General features: G+C 44.6%; 1 protein-coding gene across 1 annotated transcript in view; it reads left to right on the plus strand.

The window, feature by feature from the left end:
- The window catches only part of LOC126484907 (zinc finger protein sens-like), a 98879-nt gene that overhangs the window by 26647 nt on the left and 51268 nt on the right, over positions 1–20964 (plus strand). Inside the window, exon 2 of the mRNA XM_050108506.1 lies at positions 11986–12136. Within this exon, the coding sequence (XP_049964463.1) occupies positions 11986–12136 (151 nt within the window). The remainder of the gene's footprint in view (positions 1–11985; positions 12137–20964) is intronic.

Genomic DNA, 20964 nt, shown 5'->3' on the forward strand with positions numbered 1-20964 from the left:
GGGTTGAGGACAGTATTATGCTATGCGGGCCACTTATCTGGGTTTCCATGGAATCTGTGGTGGTTATAAACGAAGGCTCCATGTCAGTTGTGGACTACGTGACCATTATTGCGGACCACCTTCGTCCTTTCGTATTAGATGTCTTCCCTGACGGTGATGGAATCTTCCAGTAAGATAAAATGTGCGAGTGGCTAGGGCCTTCGATCATGTATTGTAGACCGATCACTTGGTGCAATTTTAATTGACACCACTTCGGCGACTGCGAGAGAGTTTACTGCTCGTGTCACAGACCAGAATCATGCTACATAGTCTCTCCTGATAGGACATCAACACTTGTTGTATACTTTATTTCACAGGTCCGTCTTGATCACACAAAGTTTTACACTTCACTATTACCGGTTTCGGCTACTGCCATCTTCAGATTATAAAATATTCTGATGTAGTATCAACGTCAAACTAAACATACAGGTACATAGTAAGTGCGCACTTAATATGTACCTACATGTTTAGTTTGACTTTGATACTGCATCAGAATAGTTTATGATCTTGAGATGGCAGTAACCGAAACCGGTAATAGTGAAGTGTAAAACTTTGTGTGATCAAGATGGGCCTGTAAAATAAAATGCCAAGAAAATATGATCAAGGACTCATTTTCAGACTTTATATGTTCAGTTGACATGTTGTATATATCATTCCCGACTAACAACGTCTGCACACAGCCGTATTACATTTTATTTTCCAATAAAAGGAGGGCAAACCAGGTTTCAGATTAACAATCACATCTTCAGGCGCTTAGAATATTCTTGTGAGTCAGCAGGAGTAATACAGAAATTACCAAGTACATGGCATGTAAGCAGAAAACTTGTATTTTTGAGCATGTTGAGTATTACAGCTGACAAATCTAACTGATTAATGGAAACATTTACAGCTGTGTAATTAGACATTTACTGTGATACGACCAGTTTCGCTCTTACAATGTCTTCGGATTGCTTTAGCACAACTCGGCAACCTGGAGATTTTCTAAGAAGGAAACCGGTCGTAGAACTGTAAAAAATGTAATTTTACAGTTGATGTGGTTTTCATTAATCATCTCAAAATTCGTCTCATATATTCCAAGGCCGCTTGGAAAAACCACTCGCAGAATGGGTCAAAGGTCGAGACATAAGCTCGCCACTAATATGCCCTCACGTATTACATTTAAACGTCGTCTACAGTGCTCAACGTGGTCAAGAATATGAATTTTCCGTTCATGTGCCTTATGCCTAAGAATCACTATATTATCCTAGGTGATTCGTATAGATATTCATTGCACCTGAAGATGTGACTGTTCTCCTTGAAGCTCGTTGTACTCTCCTTTTATTGGAAACTAAAATTTAATACAGCTGTATGAAGATATTATGAATCACGAATGTGCTACAGTGATTTGAGGAGCGTGGTAGTTAACATACGCCACCAAATTCGAATCCGATGGTGCATGTCTGGGACTCTAACAGGGGCTAACACCACGCCCACACTCCACCTTACGGCAACTGTGTGACCTGTGCTAGACATCTGCTTTTGCACACCTATAAAAACCTATCAAGTACCAGGTGGATATAATTAAAGTGGAGCTACTCGCAGAGGTCGAAAACAGTTATTAATTCCAGTTTGGGCCATTAGGTGTAAATATGGCGCTTTGAATACGAGAAAGACGTATAGAAACGTTTGCATATGTTACGGATTAGAAGCTGGACGTGGGTAGAGAAGGTCAAACAAATGAGAAAGGCATAATGTTCAGTTTATTATAAACCACCGCTTTGTGTGTTGAACATGAGCACCGTAGACGTCGACGAGATGCTGTAGAGCGCCAGATTGGCACCTGGTGGCTAAAATGGGAACTAATTTTTTTCCAGCACAAATCGGTTCCGCATTAACGCATTACCATATCTACCAAGTTTCGCTGCCATACGATAATTACAGCTCACACTTCATCTGTGTAGCTGCACTTTAATTATGACCACCCTGTACTTGTCGAACACCTGGCACGCCGAATCCATGCTTTATTTCATTTCAAATGAAGACTTCCTTCAAAGGTCGTGTGCCATGTTTTTCCTCATCTCTGTCTATACCCAAAAATGTTCTCCAACTCGAATGAAACGTGGACGGGATATTTCAGATACGGTTTTAGCATTTGTATCGAATTGCGATAATCGCTTTTACAAGTTTGTCAATGAAGTATGTGAGCTGGACCCGCACAAAAAGTGTGTAGCAAACTAGTAACTGTTATGGCTTTCTCAGACGTGTTGATCCCCTACAGAGCCGTCACTCTGCCAGAGACTGGCGGTGTCCAGATTATAGCGCCGCCACTTCCTTCCGGCAGCGTGAAATGTGTGTGTGTGTCTACCAGGTCGGCGGCAGACTCCAGCTGCCGGTATTTACGCAGGGTGTTGTGAATTCCTTGAGACGCAGGTGCACAGTGCGTAAACCAAAGAGGCCAGCCCACAATAGGCGCTCATTAGCGCACGCACCGCCGACGGCCGGAAGACTGTGTCCCTAGCCCCTCCCCGTTCGCACACGAAGGCAGTGTACACAGTTGCTGCTTGATGGAAAAGTCCCAGAACGGATTGGGGAATTTATAACTCAAGCTGCCTGAACAAGATCAATATTTATTCTGTATGTACTAATGGCCATAATAGAAACACGAATAAAATACGAGATAATAATGCATGTAGAACATTTCTCTCTAAACCAACAACACAGAAAATCATTTTCAGGCTTTATCACCTACAAAGTGTTGTATTACTTGCGGTCTAGATTTGATTTTTAAGTCACAGTGCTGCATATAGCGTCGTATATGCGGGATAGAGTGTTGTACCTGTTTTTCCGGTAGTTCAGTCTAGTAACTGATTTTAATTTTAGAATAACGGAAAGGAATGCGCGCTAAGGCCGACATAAGCAATCTAAACTTTTTGTTATTGTCAGACATGAGGCTTCGTTTTTCGAGGCATTTATAAATATTTCGCGTTCCACACATCCAAGTGCTGTAGAATTTATTAAGGCTATTTAGAAACATTGCTAATTCTTCAGGTCCGGAATTTCGTGTTGCGAAAAATTCTATATATTTTTGGAACTATTTATCAATCACATGGACAGTTAAGCCATATTTCGTCGGTCGTCCACCATCTTCTGTCCTGAAACAAAAAATCTTTTCCCGTGGGACATATGATACCAAAAAATGAATTGAATTTCCTTTTTTTTTGTCTTAACAGTTATAAACAGCTTCTATTTCAAAAAATATGAGGTCTTGCTGAAAAGTAACGCTTCCGAATTTTTTATTCTGTTCTGAGTACTGGTCGAGGTATTACATGTCATGCACAATACTCGGTCGGCTTTCTCGCTTCACTGACTCAAGTTGCAACACCCTGCCGCAAGAGGGCTCCGAATTGTAGCATGTAAGATAGCGGTGTGTGATGTAACAATGTCGGTGCTTGAGATACAGCGTGACACATGAAACAGAGCACCTTGGATATCTGTCAACAGTTTCTCTTGAGTTTTGAGCGTGAGGATGATGGGTTGCTTAACAACACTGTGCAGCTGATGAAGGGTGGGTTCCACCATTTTGACCCCTGAGACAATGAATGGAGGTCCGCCGCAAAGAATCTCCGACACCGAGAAACTTCAAAACTGTATTCTGGGATGTCCAAGGTGTGTCGCACTTGAAAGGCCTAAAGGCACGACCATAAACTCTGCAAGGTTCTTAGAGACCCTCCGAAATTTGAAAGTACACATTGGAACAGTTCATCCGCACACGGAGCACCCTCTCCTTCACCATGATAACGACAGACAACACACAAGCGCTGTGACCTGTGCAACAATCCGACGCCATGCGTCCACTGTCATAGATCGTCCACCTTACAGTCCTGACTTGCTCTCATCCGATTTCAGTTTGTTTCCAAAACTTCAAGAACACCTACGAGGACTTCACTTTGATAGTGCTGAAGCGGTGCAAGCAGAGGTGAGGGTGTGGCTCCGCCAACAAACTCGAACGTACCTTTCTGATGGTGTCATCAAATTGGTCTCCCGCTGAGTGTTGTTTTATTTAAAAATTTTTAAGAGTTCCCACATAAAAATTTCGGAAGCATTACTTTTCAGGAAGTCCTTGTATTTAATTGTAACTTGTGTTTGATAATACTTCTACTTAATTAGATTTCACTTACCGATTATTGATGTCTACTAGAATAATTATTTAACACTTAGACTGTCAAATGCGGTATTGACAAGATTTTTCTCGATTACAACGTTTTGTAAAATTCCAGTCGAATATTTGTACCTAGAGACATGACCATGTTGTACCTTGTAATATGTTTTCACATTTGGAAAAACCTAAATTCTCAGTAGCAATTTTTGTAATCTTGGAAAAAGAATGCAGCACATACAACATGAATGCAATCATCTACAAATGGAATAAGAAAATATATTAAGCTTCCACTATATGCGAAGGTTTGAGAAGCTTACCGAGGTACACACTCTCACCTGCCGCCTAAATGCGGGGCAGCCGTGAGGTCTAGGGGGCTTGCCACGGTTCGCGCGGCTCCCTCCGTCGGAGGTTCGATTCTCCCTTGAACATAGGTGTGACTGTTTTCCTTAGCGTAAGTTAGTTTAAGATAGATTAAGTAGTGTGTAAGTCTAGGGACCGATGACCTCAGCAGTTTGGTTCCACAGGCACTAACCACCGCTGCGGAAATGGAATCACACACTTCAAATGGTTCAAATGGCTCTAAGCACTATGGACTTAGCATCTGAGGTCATCAGTCCCCTAGACTTGGAACTACTTAAACCTAACTAACCTAAAGACATCACACACATCAATGCCCGAGGCAGGTTCGAACCTGCGACCGTAGCAGCAACGCGGTTCCGGACTGACGCGCCTAGAAACGATTGGCCACAACGTTCGGCATCACACACTTAATGACAAGTGATGAGGGAAGAAGGTAGCTAAAAGAATAACGCAATAATTCTGTCGTGGAATTTTCGGAGGAACTAGTCTGGAAGTATTCAGAAAATCAGTAAACCACTGCATAAGAATCAATAGATGTGGTATTCAGTTCCATTGTAATTAATCATCCCCAGTGTGACACTTCGTTTGGTTTTATGAAATGGATGCTTGAGACTTTCGTCTTTTGTTACTTCTCCATGAAGAAAACTGCTTCTGACATTTTATAACATAGGTTCACATGTCGTCAACACCATTTCTCTGTCGTCACAGTAACAGGGAAAACACATTAAAATATTGCTGATGTGATCTACTACTTCTTGCTAACCGTCTTCTCACGTATCTATTTGCAGCTGAAAATACTCGGCCAACACTATTGTTACATAACTGAGGCTTCGGCATCACAAAGTAATTACAAGTACGGTACGATATGCTATCGACCAACATCTTCTACCATAGTCCATACTCCTGCTTCCTCTAGTTACGTTCATTTTGGAAGTAAGTCTACTTATGGAGGTTGGTTGTATCTAATGAAGTTCGGAACTGCCTTACTGACTAAAGCATGCCATTTGCTAACGTTACATGATTATCAAATCTAACACAAAGCGAGATATCTTAAATGTGAAAGTGAAATTAATGTGGATGCCTAAAGACGTCGAAATTTTTCTTCGCGATTTATGTGTCGTGTCCTTAAATGTATCTCTGTAGTAGCTGATACAGTTATCCTCATGTCTTGTGTGACGCTATATTTGCGTTGTCAACGGCAAACGGTGGAAAGTGAAATCACGAGTCGGTATGCTGGCTACACCTCTTTATCAAGAAGTCCACCTTCGTGGCTCAGTGGTCAGCTTGTCTGGCTGCTACGAGGATTTCCGATACTACTAGGTATTTTTTCATGATTCAGGGACTGGAATGAGGTGAACTCATCCACCCGATGCCAACTGAGGAATTACATGAGTGAGAAATAGCGGCTCCAGAGTCAAGAAACCCTACAACGGTCGGAAGAGCGGTGTGCGGAATCACCTCATGTCCATCCATACTGCATCATAATTACGTCATTGGCAGAGGATGACACGGCGGTCGGTCTATCCTGATTATTCCGTCTGGAACAGAAAGCGGAGCTTCTTTCTTAAAGAAAACGGAAAAAAGCCCCGTCGAGGCGACTGTTGATTTCATTACAGAAGCTACTCCTCCCGAATACTTTCCAGGCGACTGGCAAGTTCTTTTTTTTATCATCAGTCTTCTGACAGGTTTGACGCACCTAGCCACGAATTCCTCTCCTGTGCTAATCTTTTCCTCTCAGAGTAGATTTCCAAGATTTCTTGCTCCCTACATCCTCAATTATCTGCTGGATATATTCAAATCTCTGTCTTCCTCTACAGATTTTATCTTCTAAGGCTCCCCTTGGCGTCAAGTTATTCCCCCATGTCCTATTATCCTGTCCGTTCTTGTCAGTGTTTTCCACATATTCCTTTCCTCGTCGATTCTGCGGAGAACCTCCTCATTCTTCACCTTATGAGTCCACCTAATATTCAACATTCTTCTATAGCAGCACATCTCAAATGCTGCTGTTCTTTTCTGTTCCCTTTTTCCCACAGTCCATGTTTCACGTACACTGCCGGCCGGAGTTGTCGTGCGGTTCTAGGCGCTACAGTCTGGAGCCGAGCGATCGCTACGACCGCAGGTTCGAATCCTGCCTCGAGCGTGGATGTGTGTGATGTTCTTAGGTTAGTTAGGTTTAATTAGTTCTAAGTTCTAGGCGACTGATGACCTCAGAAGTGAAGTCGCATAGTGCTCAGAGCCATTTGAGCCATTTTTCACGTACACTCTCAGAAATTTCTTCCTCAAATTAAAGACTATATTAGATATTAGTAGACTTCTCTTGGCCAGGAATATCCTTTTTGCCAGTGCTAGCCTTTGTGCCAGTGCTGGTCTGCTTTTTATGTCCTTGTTCCTTCGTCATGGATTATTTTGATGCGTCAGTAGCAGTATTCCTTAACTTCATCTACTTCGTGATCAGCAATTCTGATGTTACGTTTATCGGTATTCTCGTTTCTGCTGCTTTCCTATATTTACTCTCAATCTATATTCCGTACTCATTACACTGTTCATTCTATGAAATACATCCCGTAAATCTTTATCACTTTAACTGAGGATAGCAGTGTCATCAGCAAATCTTTCATCTTGAATTTTAATCCCACTCTGGAATGTTTCTTCTGTTTCCATCATTGCTTCTTCGATGTATTGATTAAACAGTAGGTGTGACAGAGTGCACCCCCGTCTTACAGCCGGCCGCAGTGGCCGAGCGGTTCTAGGCGCTTCAGTCTGGAACCGCACGACCGCTACGGCCGCAGGTTCGAATCCTACCTAGGGCATGGATGTGTGTGTGATGTTCTTAGGTTAGTTAGGTTTAAGTAGTTCTAAGTTCTAGGGGACTGATGACCATAGATGTTAAGTCCCATAGTGCTAACAGCCATTTGAACCATTTTGAACCCGTCTTACACTATTTTTAATCCGTGCACTTCGTTCTTGGTCTTCCAGTCATATTGATACCTTTTGGTTCCTGTACATATTGTATATTACCCATCTTTCCCTCTAATTCACTCTTGTTTGTTTCGAACATCTTGCACTGTTATAAACCGCCGAACACTTTTTCCAGGTCGACAAATTCTAAGTACGTGTCTTGATTTTTCTTGAGTCTTGCTTCCATTATCAACGGTCTCCAGCAACCTTAAAGTCCTTATTAACAGTGTTACCAGGCGCCAATACGTAATAATCTGTGGGAAGATGTGGATTTAGGGCCACAACACGGCTGTAATGTCAGGTGAAGAAGAACAGCAAAGCATTGCCTCCCCTTTCCCTCTACGCCACATTGTGATGTAAATTTCTTCGACCTTCGGAATCTGAACCGGCTACCTCCGAGACAAAATATCTATAGCGTGTGATAGCATTGTAGGCGACGGAGATGACAGAAAGATTACAACTGGCCGCTCAGATATTGTAACTTTAATTACTGTGTCATTCGCTACTTTCTCTCCCTCTCCCTCTTTCTCTCTCTCTCTCTCTCTCTCTCTCTCTCTCTTTGTCTGTCTCTCTCTCTCTCTGTTTGTCTCTATAGAGCGAGGTGACGCAGTGGTTGGCATACTGGACTCGCATTCCGGAGGACGACGGTTCAAACCCGCCTCCGGCCATCCTGAATTAGATTTTCCGTGATTTTTCTAAATCGCTTTAGGCAAATTCCGGGATGTTTCCTTTGAAAGGGCACGGCCTACTTCCTTCCCCATCCTTCCCTAATCTGATGGGACCGATGACCTTCTATTTGGTCCCCTCCCCCAAATCAACCGACCATTCTCCGTCTCTGTCTCTCCGCCCCCCCCCCCCCCCCCTCTCTTTAGTATCGTTTGTCCCTTCTTACGGAGTGATCTAGAAAATTTATTTTATTTTAATCTTGCGGCCGGATGTTCTTCCTGTCGTCACAGTCGTCAGCGAATCTGGGAGTTTGGGAAAGGGGGGGGGGGGGGGCGGAATGGGCAGCATTGTGAGTCATATGTATGTGAACTGTGTAAGCTTTGTTCTGTGTGCTATCTTTTTTTAACTCTTTGAGTATCGTGTTTTCTGAAGTCGAGATTGGGGAGCGCAAGTATTTGCCTAAAGGAAAGTGGAAAAGCGCCTAGAAAGGACACAAAGTGTGGACGGTGTACCATATTAACAGAGCAGTAGTCGTCAAACCACCACGCGAATTCGATCCAGGTCTGTCTCATCTCCCTGTCTCGTCCTGCTTAGTTACACCGTCACGTATATCATTACTGACATTTTTAACTGTCAAAAAGGGGCAAAATCATTCTCGGAAAATCGCTATTATTCTATAAACATTGAAATCTCAGCGTAAATTTAAGAAAATTTAGGCCTTCAGTAAGAGTGAAGTATTCTCATGTCAGTGCTAACGTGGCGGATATCGGCGGTGCGCTGATTACGGCAGCTTGATGTACAGTAGCAGGCAGGGTATCGCAGATGACAAGAGGCGGGCCGGGCGGCAGGAAATGTGCTCCATCACGCCGCACCTGAAGGGGGAACACTTGCGCCGCTGTGCAAGCAGTGTTGTGCAAACCAGACCCGCAGCACACAAGAGCGGAACCTCCCGCGCACCTGCGCGCCGGCACGACACCAAACAAACGAACTGCCGGTCATCCTGCGTCTGCTGCCACTCTTCATCTCGAAAAACAGTGGCACCAGCTAGAGTCACACTCACAAGAGAATATACGCTTCCTTTCATAAACATTGTTACCTATTACCTCAATAGCCGCGGCTCTAGATACCAACTCATGAAGGCCTCAGTTCCCACCTCCTTCCCCCCAACCTCTCGCTGACAATACGTAAGCTCACGCAGCGAGATGTACTGCACGAAGACTAGGGATACTGGACGGAGTGACAGGAGCCAAGCGAAGAGCAAGCATGGTATCGAACTTAGGAAAGAGAACATGGACCGCCATTCGTCAGCTAATCGGTACATATTCAATGAGAGACCGCTGCAGTCTCCTGTCGAGCGAGGTGGCGCAGTGATTAGCACACTGAACTCGCATTCAGGAGAACGACGGCACAAGTCCCTGCCAGCACATCCAAATTTAGGTCCTCTGTGATTTCCCTAAATCATTTAAGGCAATCGCCGGGATCGTTCATTGCATACGGCACGGTCGATTTCCTTCCCCATCCTTCCGCAATCTGAGCTTGTGCTCGGTCTGTAATGATCTTATTATCGACAGGTCGTTAGATTCTACTCTTTCTCTCTGTCCAGCCTTCTGGCATCGGGTTTCAGCTAGGGTTTCTGGAATTTCCCCTGGCAGTGAGGCAAATACAGGAGCTATCTCCCAAAATCTCTCTAAACTTACTTCCGTCTGGGAGATATTCCCTTATTCTGCTCCGTCACCACACTTTCTCAGTTTCACAGTACAAAATAACAAAGAAGATACGAAAGAAAACAAAAAAATTGGCTGCAAACAGCACCCTCTGAGGAGAACGAAATTTTCTAAAACAAAAAGACCTACTGGTAATAATCTATGGACGTAAGCGGTTGACTAAATCCCTTAATGTCTGCCATGCTAGTCCTTTCGAGTCTCCCAAATGCATCGGTTTAAATTTGCCTATTATTTCGCTAAAATCTTCCTATCAGTTCGGTTATGAGCTTCAGCAATCAATGACTTACATCGTCGTTAGAGGCAAATTATTGACTGCTTGTACTTGATGGCATCCCTTGTAAACAAAGAGCAGAAAGCCCCTGGAACGACACGGACTTAGATTACGTAATTTGAAGATCTATGGAAAATCCACCATGGGACCAACCAGACGCCTCGGTGACGAGTGCCCTTGCATTCGACCCACTGTCCCCGTACCAGCCCTCCCCCTGCGCCTCATACGCGCCTGTTGCGTCTCAGTGCCCCCATCCTCTCTGCGACTTGTAAGTATCATCTGTTATACAAATTATAAGTGAAAACATTATGAACAGTACCCAACGCAAGACTGCATGCAACCTGTAGATGTAGTCGGAAAGTCGGAAACATAAGGGTTGAAAATGAGGAAATCCAGTGACTTAAGAGACTCTGACAAACGGCAGGTTGTTATGGTCCGGAATCTGGGAACAAGCATCTCAAAATCGGCGAAGTTGGTCGCCTGTTGGCGTGCTACTGTCCTGAGCATCTACGGAAAGTGTTTCAAGGACGGTGAAGCCACAAGTAGGCGACCAGGTGTTGGACGTCAATGCCTCATCACAGAACTTCTTCGTGAACAATGGAAATATACTCATGGGTAACACTGAGTTTTCTTGGTGCCTACATCAACGAATTCACATCCGTTTTCGGGAAATAAATGAGATGCGTCTGCTAGAATTATTGTGGATTCCGATATATTCAATAATCCAAAGAAAGCCTTTATTTACAGTAACTTCCTTCCGGTACCCCTAATTTCTATCTTCCATTTTCCTCGGCCGGTTCACAATGACATGCATTTGGGCATGGACACTGTATTGATGTGTGTATTAACAGCAATGTGTACTTGTACCTTACCTTGATAACATATTGGGGACAAAGAGTTTTATGGGGCTTGAAACATGAACGCAGTATTATGAAACAGAATCCATAAAACTAATTGTGCCACAGGACTAATTTTAGTGTTCTTAAAAACCTTATATTGACATTGTCGACGAATGTATACAAATCTGAAATGCTAGCCAGACATGTGTATAATTGTATTATAACAGCTAACGAGATACTTCAGTTCATAGTCGTCAGTTTCATTGTCTCCGAAATCTTTTGCAAAGAATCCTCTCCCTCAAGGACTGCGTAGAACACTCTCGGCAGTGAGCCGGGCGGAGTGGCCGAGCGGTTCTAGGCGCTAAAGTCTGGAACCGCGCGACCGCTACGGTCGCAGGTTCGAATCTTGCCTCGGGCATGGATGTGTGTGATGTCCTGATGTTAGTTAGGTTCAGGTTGGTCTAAGTTCTAGGGGACTGATGACCTCAGAAGTTAAGTCCCATAGTGCTTAGAGCCATTGATGATGATGATGATGAGCGTTTGGCGTCATTGGCCGGGAGGCCCCTCGCGGGGCAGGTCCGGCCGCCATATCGCAGGTCTTATTACATTCGGCGCCACATTGGGCGACCTGCACGCCGGATGGGGATGAAATGATGATGAGCACAACACAACACCCAGTCCCCGAGCGGAGAAAATCTCCGACCCAGCCGGGAATCGAACCCGGGCCCAGAGGACGGCAATCCGTCACGCTGACCACTCAGCTACTGGGGCGGACTTAGAGCCATTTGAACCATTTGAACCAAAAGTGTTGTAATAGTATTTCGGAGAAAAGAGAGCATATACGTTGCTCAGAACGTTCGCAGTGAAGCTTTCGGTGACAATCAATGACCAAAGATATTACAGTAACAAATATCGGCCTTGATGTTTGTACACTATATTAGACGCAATGTGTGTCGCTAACTTTGGGTGCGTCCGTCTTTTTGCCGACAGTGCAAGCAGTGCGGGAAGTCGTTCAAACGGTCGTCGACGCTGTCGACGCACCTGCTGATCCACTCGGACACGCGGCCCTACCCCTGCCAGTTCTGCGGGAAGCGTTTCCACCAGAAGTCCGACATGAAGAAGCACACCTACATACACACAGGTGAGTCTCCTCTGCAAGCTGCTGCGCACGCGACTTCTGCAAGACTCTTCTCCTAGCAAATACAGATATGTTGTGGTGTGCGTACTGTAAGACCTTCGGTACACACACCATCAGATTATTTGACTTGTCGCTCTAACGAAGTAGGCGAGTGTCAGCAATATGTCTCGTGGTCTTATCGTGGCGTGTTTATCTTCTGCCGTTAGGTCAGACGATAGAAATGCCACTTGCACGCTTAGAGTAGCAGATTGACGGTGACCAACTTTAAACAGAACTTGATTAATTTTCACACACATTTATTAAAATTGTAACAAGCATAAACCTTACTTAACTTGATTCTGGATGCTATTTACAATTGACAATCTGAGAAGTTCCTTTGGTCTTGGTAGGTTAATCTTATTCTCACATATCTCTGATACTTGACAAAGTGTCTATTCATTTATCTTCATGGCTATGTACAGGAATATGGTAATCTTATTAGGCGCAGACTGAAACTTGACTGTAGACTGGTACAGACAAATGCAGACTGGTACAGACAGGTGCAGATAAATGCAGACGAATGCAGACTGAGTAATCGGAGGTCTGTACACTCGTTATAATACCTCGAGCGTTCAGGTATCACTGCGCGAGTGTGATCCGCGAGGAGAAAAGATTCTACGTTAGCAGCAATCTCATTGGCTGCGAGACATATTAATACGCGGATCGGCGGAAGCAGAATTTGGTCCATCTCTAAGACAGCGCCATCTCGTAGTCCGAGCGTTGCGCCTGCGCTGTTGTGCTTAGCGGGGCGCGCTCTAGTGGGAAAGTTGTTCACGCGCTGACTGCGCGGAAATATGTACACAATCTATGTCAAGTGTTACGAGACGGCCGACCGCAGCAGAAATCTACTTGATGTAGTAACGATTCACTTCAAAGTAATGTATATTCTTACCGCATAGTGTCTGCCGTAACAATCTTAAGGAGTGGCTAAAAAAAAGCAAATGTAAATCGATGAACAGGGCGAAGTAGCCACAGTGACAGAGCAGTTATGGAACGTGATTGTGAAGTATTAAAACTGAACACGTCACTTGTGTGAAAAGAAACCATTTTAGGACACTGTGTAGAAGTGAGTAAGACACTAATATCTTCTGCAAATAAGAAGTGGTGACATACTCACAATATTTCGCAGACGATATGCGTAAATGTGCTTACAGCAACGTACTAGCCCTACAATTACTTAATTTTTGCCGCACGTAACTATAAGTCTAGGTTAGACAATGAAGTCAAAGTAAGGCCCTTACTCAGGAAATGACAGTTGACAGCGGATGAGGGAATCCCAGTCAACTGATCAGCCAGGATGTCCACTTTTGGCACGTATAACAGCGGCGAGGTGTCGTGGCTTGGAAGCAGTGCCTTGGTAGGTCGTTAGAGGGACGTGTCACCACATCTGCACGCAGAGGTCACCTAATTCCCGTAAATTCCGGGAGGAGGCGACGAGTTCTGACACCACGTTCAATCACATCCCAGACGTGATCGATCGGGTTCAGATCTGGCGAGTTGGCGGCCAGCACACCAACTGGAACTCGAGACTGTGTTCCTCGAATCATTCCATCACACTCCTCGCCTTGCGGCATGCTGCTTTATGTTGGTGAAAAATGTCACTGCCGTCGGGAAGCATGATCATCGTGAATGGGTGTACGTGGTTTGCAACCAGTGTACGACACTCCTTGACCGTCATGGTGCCTTGCACGAGTTGCAGTGGATCCATGGATACTTACGTGGATGTTTCCCAGAGCCGCAGCCGCCAGACTGTATCCGTCCCGCAGTACAGTTGTCAAAGAGCTGTTCTCCTGGAAGACCACGGATTCGCGCCCTCCCATCAGCATGATGAAGAACGTATCGGGATTCATCAGACAATGCAACGCTCTGCCACTGCACCGACATCCAAGGCCGATGGTCACGTGCCCATTTCAGTTGTTGTAGCCGACGTCATGGTGTTAACGTTGATACATGCATCGGTCGTCTGTTGGAAAGGCCCATCGTTGGGAATGTTTGGTTCACTGCGTGTTCAGACACTCTTGTACTCTGCTCAACATTAAAGTGCGATGTTAGTTTCGCCATCTTTCGCCGCCAGTCCTGTTTTACCAGTCTGCCCAGCCTACAACTTCCGACATCTGTGATGAGGGGTGGCCTCCCAACCCCACATCTGTACATGGTTTCACTTGATTTAACCACGTGTCGAGGACGCTCACCGCAGGACTCCTCGAACACCCGATATGTTGTGCAGTTTCCGAAATTCTCACGCCCAGCCTCCGGGCCATCACAATCTGCCCCCGGTCAAACTCAGATAGATCACGTGCCTTCCTCATTCTTCATACGGACCCCACAATCACTGATATTACACGCACCGTACGTGTGTGTGACTAGCGGTCATTCCTCGCCGAGTGATGTTGCTATCGGTTGGACAGTTTATATCGATAGAAGGTCAGTGGTCGTAATGTTCTGGCTGACGGTGTATATGTGTGTCATGCACATCATTGCGATGAGTGCTTAAACATTGTAATATTGTTATGGTTGAAAGGAAGGGAGAGGGATAAGGATAGAGTCAGCACATAATCTGCTGTTATACACTCCTGGAAATTGAAATAAGAACACCGTGAATTCATTGTCCCAGGAAGGGGAAACTTTATTGACACATTCCTGGGGTCAGATACATCACATGATCACACTGACAGAACCACAGGCACATAGACACAGGCAACAGAGCATGCACAATGTCGGCACTAGTACAGTGTATATCCACCTTTCGCAACAATGCAGGCTGCTATTCTCCCATGGAGACGATCGTAGAGATACTGGATGTAGTCCTGTGGAACGGTTTGCCATGCCATTTCCACCTGGCGCCTCAGTTGGACCAGCGTTCGTGCTGGACGTGCAGACCGCGTGAGACGACGCTTCATCCAGTCCCAAACATGCTCAATGGGGGACAGATCCGGAGATCTTGATGGCCAGGGTAGTTGACTTACACCTTCTAGAGCACGTTCGGTGGCACGGGATACATGCGGATGTGCATTGTCCTGTTGGAACAGCAAGTTCCCTTGCCGGTCTAGGAATGGTAGAACGATGGGTTCGATGACGGTTTGGATGTACCGTGCACTATTCAGTGTCCCCTCGACGATCATCAGTGGTGTACGGCCAGTGTAGGAGATCGCTCCCCACACCATGATGCCGGGTGTTGGCCCTGTGTGCCTCGGTCGTATGCAGTCCTGATTGTGGCGCTCACCTGCACGGCGCCAATCACGCATACGACCATCATTGGCACCAAGGCAGAAGCGACTCTCATCGCTGAAGACGACACGTCTCCATTCGTCCCTCCATTCACGCCTGTCGCGACATCACTGGAGGCGGGCTGCACGATGTTGGGGCGTGAGCGGAAGACGGCCTAACGGTGTGCGGGACCGTAGCCCAGCTTCATGGAGACGGTTGCGAATGGTCCTCGCCGATACCCCAGGAGCAACAGTGTCCCTAATTTGCTGGGAAGTGGCGGTGCGGTCCCCTACGGCACTGCGTAGGATCCTACGGTCTTGGCGTGCATCCGTGCGTCGCTGCGGTCCGGTCCCAGGTCGACGGGCACGTGCACCTTCCGCCGACCACTGGCGACAACATCGATGTACTGTGGAGACCTCACGCCCCACGTGTTGAGCAATTCGGCGGTACGTCCACCCGGCCTCCCGCATGCCCACTATACGCCCTCGCTCAAAGTCCGCCGTCAACTGCACATACGGTTCACGTCCACGCTGTCGCGGCATGCTACCAGTGTTAAAGACTGCAATGGAGCTCCGTATGCCACGGCAAACTGGCTGACACTGACGGCGGCGGTGCACAAATGCTGCGCAGCTAGCGCCATTCGACGGCCAACACCGCGGTTCCTGGTGTGTCCGCTGTGCCGTGCGTGTGATCATTGCTTGTACAGCCCTCTCGCAGTGTCCGGAGCAAGTATGGTGGGTGTGACACACCGGTGTCAATGTGTTCTTTTTTCCATTTCCAGGAGTGTAGATCTCACTCATGAGAACGATGAAAGGCTTGGATCTGCATTCAAGGCATGGGCACCAAGTATGGTGACCAAGAACAGAACGCAACTAACTCTCTCCTCTTGCCGGACAAGAACAAATATTGATAAAGCAATTTTCATCAACCACCTGTATTCGAATGCTTAGCAGATTCAGTTTTAAAAGTTTCAAGACTGTGAATGATAAATAATTGTCATGAACGGGGGAACAACTTTACATGTTTTACGAAAAACTCCTCATAATTTAAAAAGTAAGTCATTCACTTAGATTAGATGATAATTCGAACACACCACGCTGAGAATAAATAGTGTCAAAGTTACGGCACCAGATGTGTACTGCCAAACAAACGCGTCGGTCAAGTTTTAGCGATCACATGCCATGCTTTTTCTGGCGTAAACTCGGCGTCGTTGCTGCTATGGTCGAAATTTCAGTTTTATTTATAAGTGCTTTCGGGAGAGAATTCGTCTCTTAAGTAAGAAGGATCAGACTCGGTGAGGTGTCGAACGAAAATTATCTTTCCTTCCAGAAACTCTCGTTCTACACATGTGTGATTGTAAGAGCTTTTTCTCTCATTTCAGCTTCTCGATGGTGGAGAAGGAAACCAAAATGGGTAATGACAGTTTAGTGAAGTGATCGTATTTCCGTTTCATTTCATTTCTGCTGATTTCCAGTAGCCGGCCGAGGTGGTCTAACGGTTCTAGGCGCTCGGTCCGGAACCGCGCGACTGCTACGGTCGCAGGTTCGAATCCTGCCTCGGGCATGGATGTGTGTGATGTCCTTAGGTTAGTTAGGTTTAAGTAGTTCTACGTTCTAGGGGACTGATGACCACAGATGTTAAGTCCCATAGTGCTCAGAGCCATTTGAACCATTTTTTTTTTTTTATTTCCAGTAATCTTGTGGAATAGCTAGACTCTCTGTGACGACAAATCGAGATGCATAACTTAACTCAGACACGCTTTGAACAGTTTGTTTACCACCTCCCAGCAGTGAAAACAACTACCATTTCAATACCAAAAACTATCCCTAACGTGATGTTGCGTTACGTAGAAATAGAGTGGTGTTCTGGAAGGAATGCGTTTCACTATAATCTTTTATGGAATCTAATGCCTTATCTATGGTATAGCGATAAGAATCTTAGGTTTTCGTTGCACTGTAGCAGTGTATGAATCGTAGTCCTTCTATGCTCCATGTAAATAACGTGATGTCACACTGTGAAATCTTCCTAAATAGTTCTCTCACCTACTTCGTTGTATAGGTAGGCTGTACCCTGAAGATCTACCGTAGCTCATTCGAGCCTCGCTTACGTGTGAGAATGGTTTTAATCGTTGTCGCACTCTATAAAAATCTTCTGTGATCCAGATGAAGTATTTCAGAAACTCGTACATAATATTTGTTGTCTATTTGATGAATAAGCTTCTATTGTTATTTCCAAAAATGCGGTAACACATCTCTATTTTCATTTCCATTCGTATTCGTAAAAACATGTATATTACACTTACATACCATGCAGTCAGCACTATCACTCCACTGAGAATGTGCAGACCACACAATCATACAGACTAAATGTGTGCCACATTCCAACAAAATCCCTCGCTGTTCGTCGTCTGCATGCAGCATTAGCAATACAAAAATAGTATCGCACGCTAAATCAAGCACTAAGGTTGGTACACAGCTATATCTGGGCCCTTTCGCTCAGGTCTCCACCGGAGAGGGGAACTGGATGTTCAGTATGGAAGCTGAATTAGTGATGACGTCTCTCTTACGATCTGTCATCATATACCGATTACATTCATTTATACTCTAGACCTTATCTTGCAATTACGAAATACAAATTTCTTGAATTAGTTTCTTTTGTGTCTTCTAGTAGCAATGGAACGGCACCGGCGTAATTATCTTACCGTACCATTTCCCATTCTATTGTGTTAAACAACTTCTACGCTTGAGTAATCTGGGGTGCACGGAGCACATAAAGTTACATTAACAATGTCGATAAACGACTGCAACTGTTTTCCAAAGGGGGATTTTATATTTTCTCGGAAATATTTAGCAGCTCTGCAGTCGCCCTAACATTGCGAGTACGCACGAGGGGGTTTGCATATACGAGTCTCTTTGAAATGAATATCTTAAAGCGACAAGTCTTTCATAAGTTTTAGCGCAGTATTTAAATTCTAGCTATAATATTAAAAAGTAGAATGTGAAACCCGAGAGCACGTGAACTGAATGCTGATGCAGAATTTAATTCTTCTACAAAAACGGTACAAATTACAAGGGAGGAAAATAGTGAAACAAATGAAGCGCTTTTTATGCATGCAAGTCGATTGATCTGCGCGTTTGTGATAAATCGAGGCACTCGTTAGAAATTTTTAATACGAAATGAAAAAGATTATTAAATGCGGCATTTATTCTTTTTTAATAAATCAATTCAAGAAAGCGGGACACAGCAAAATACTGTCGTTCGTTGTGGAGAAAGTTAAAATTTCACGACCGTCTTTGCGGCTTTAAAACAGCTGGAAGCAATTGCTGTCTCGCTACAAGGAGAACGGCACCTTCATGCGCGAAGCACATCGATCAGTGTCGCTTCTCGGCGTGCGATCAGTTCCCTTCTTAAAAAACACGGTTTCTGGTGTTTCAGTTAATATTTCATTACATTTCTGGCATGCAGCCACAGAAATTTCATCCCTTCAACATATTTCGGTCATCTTCCGTGTACGCTGAGAGACAGAGGTTACAGCAGTCGCATCCATTATTTTAAACACGAGAACCGCGTTACTGCGCTTGCGCCCACAGAATACTCAACCGGCAGAAATGTTATTCGGCAGCGAATAGCTATGTACACGTATGAGCTGAATCTATGGTTACGCGGTCAGTGCAAAGTGAGTTCTCGATACATACATGAGTAGGAGCTGCAATGTAGCGACATAGTTGCGAGTTGATGAAAGCGCCGGATTCCATGCTTCGTCCAGGCTAAAACCACTATCTCTATCAATTAAATCCTTCGATAAACGAACTTCCATTGCTTCCTTCATCACAGAGCACTGTCACACCCGATTTACTGGGCTGTAATAATCGAATGTGCCTTCGCCTTGCACGCATCTCTACAACTGAACAATTTATCACCATAATACAAACGTAATCATATCATGTTGCACAAAAATGTCTTTGTTATCCGACGCATAAAAAAGTTTCAGGCTTTTTTACAATAATTAGCATTTCTTTCTTTTATAGGCTGTAGATGAAGCATAGTCAGTACCAGGAGTTGATTGTCATCTTCTTCGTCTTCGCATGTTGCCAAAGTTTTCTGTATATTTGGCATATGTCAAGATTTTCCAGTGTTCTGTGTCAGATGTACGAAAGGCCAAATTCGCAGTAATTTTGTAAATCTAGCGCGTGCAAAGCATCAAGTCACCCTTGACGGGATATAAAAGTTCTATTGTCTTATTCTTCTGCCTTTATCCCGCGGTTTGGCAGGGTTGGCAATGTTACAATCGGATTTGGCAAGGTTAATGTTGAGGAGTGGCAGGATGCCCTTCCTGCCGCCACCCCGTACCACCCAGGACGGAATTAGTGTATCCCAGTTGTCTCCGTCTAGTGTAATACATGGAATAGTGTGAACATGTTCAGATGTCTGCGAGGCGTGTGACTGAGGCGGGACGTGGGGACCAGCCCAGTTTTCACCTAGAAGTGTGTGTAAAACAGCCTAAAAACTACATCCACTCTGGCCAGCACACCGACCCACGTCGTTAATCCGCCGGGTGGCGCATTAGCACTCTCGGCGAACATGGCAGGCCTGCTATTGTTTTCTCTGGAAGGCTAAAGATCATTTTGACTTCATACTTTATTTATGATGACAGATTTACCACATTTGGCGGGAAAGCCATGAATTTAAAAATTTACCTCTGGTTTTATCTGTGATGCGTTGTGTATATGTAATGGATTGTGGTCATTTGTTTGAATGTTTTCTTCATTTTATGTGAGCTGCGTTCATTATTTCGACTGAATGGCTTCATGTACTATTTCGATAGTAAGCCTATTAGAACCAGATGAATGTACTGCAGCTCCGTTTTAATCTTAAAGAGAAAACGTAGATTAATTTGTGTATTAGATTTCATTTAGTTTTAGCATCAAATTATTAACTGAAAAATTTGAGAAAATGTTCATGAATTTCATTTGTGGTGACAAGGGTGTAAAAATCTCCTGTATGGAACTTAGTAGCCGTAGAATTTCTGATGACATTTTTGTCAAGAAAAAGCAAAGGGGAAGGAAGCAAAGAAGGGCACACTATAAACAACTTCCGAATTTATAACTCTGCATATGAATCGTGTTATTTGTTACATTGGTGAAGAACACCTTCATGTTACTAGGCTCAGAAACATTAAGGAGAAAATGTCATTCGGAGAATATTCACCTAGTTAACAATAACATTTCCTTGAATGAAACTTCTCCTTCCGTTTATCAGTTCGGTACGCAAACGCCCTTCAGTGAAAAAGAAGGGAGATTAAAGCACAACAACGATTAACAGAATGTAGCGTGTTCAGTTTCACTTAAAGGATTAGCACCAGGAATGGAGAATAGAGATGACAGCCATTCACTGTCGAGTGCAGTGGTAAGCTAGCAAGAGCAAAGTCAGAGAAAATTAGGGGATAAATTGCAGTACCCGTGTTACAAAACTAATCCCCTGGTTCATCTAAAGTTATTTCCGAAAATATGAAAATAAGGAAAACCAGACGGTCTTCAGAAGACAATTCACTCCTAATACGTGACTGATACATTATTTTCATTTGA

This window comes from Schistocerca serialis, chromosome 6 (assembly GCF_023864345.2).
Source record: "Schistocerca serialis cubense isolate TAMUIC-IGC-003099 chromosome 6, iqSchSeri2.2, whole genome shotgun sequence".
NCBI classification, from domain to species: Eukaryota; Metazoa; Arthropoda; class Insecta; order Orthoptera; family Acrididae; genus Schistocerca; species Schistocerca serialis.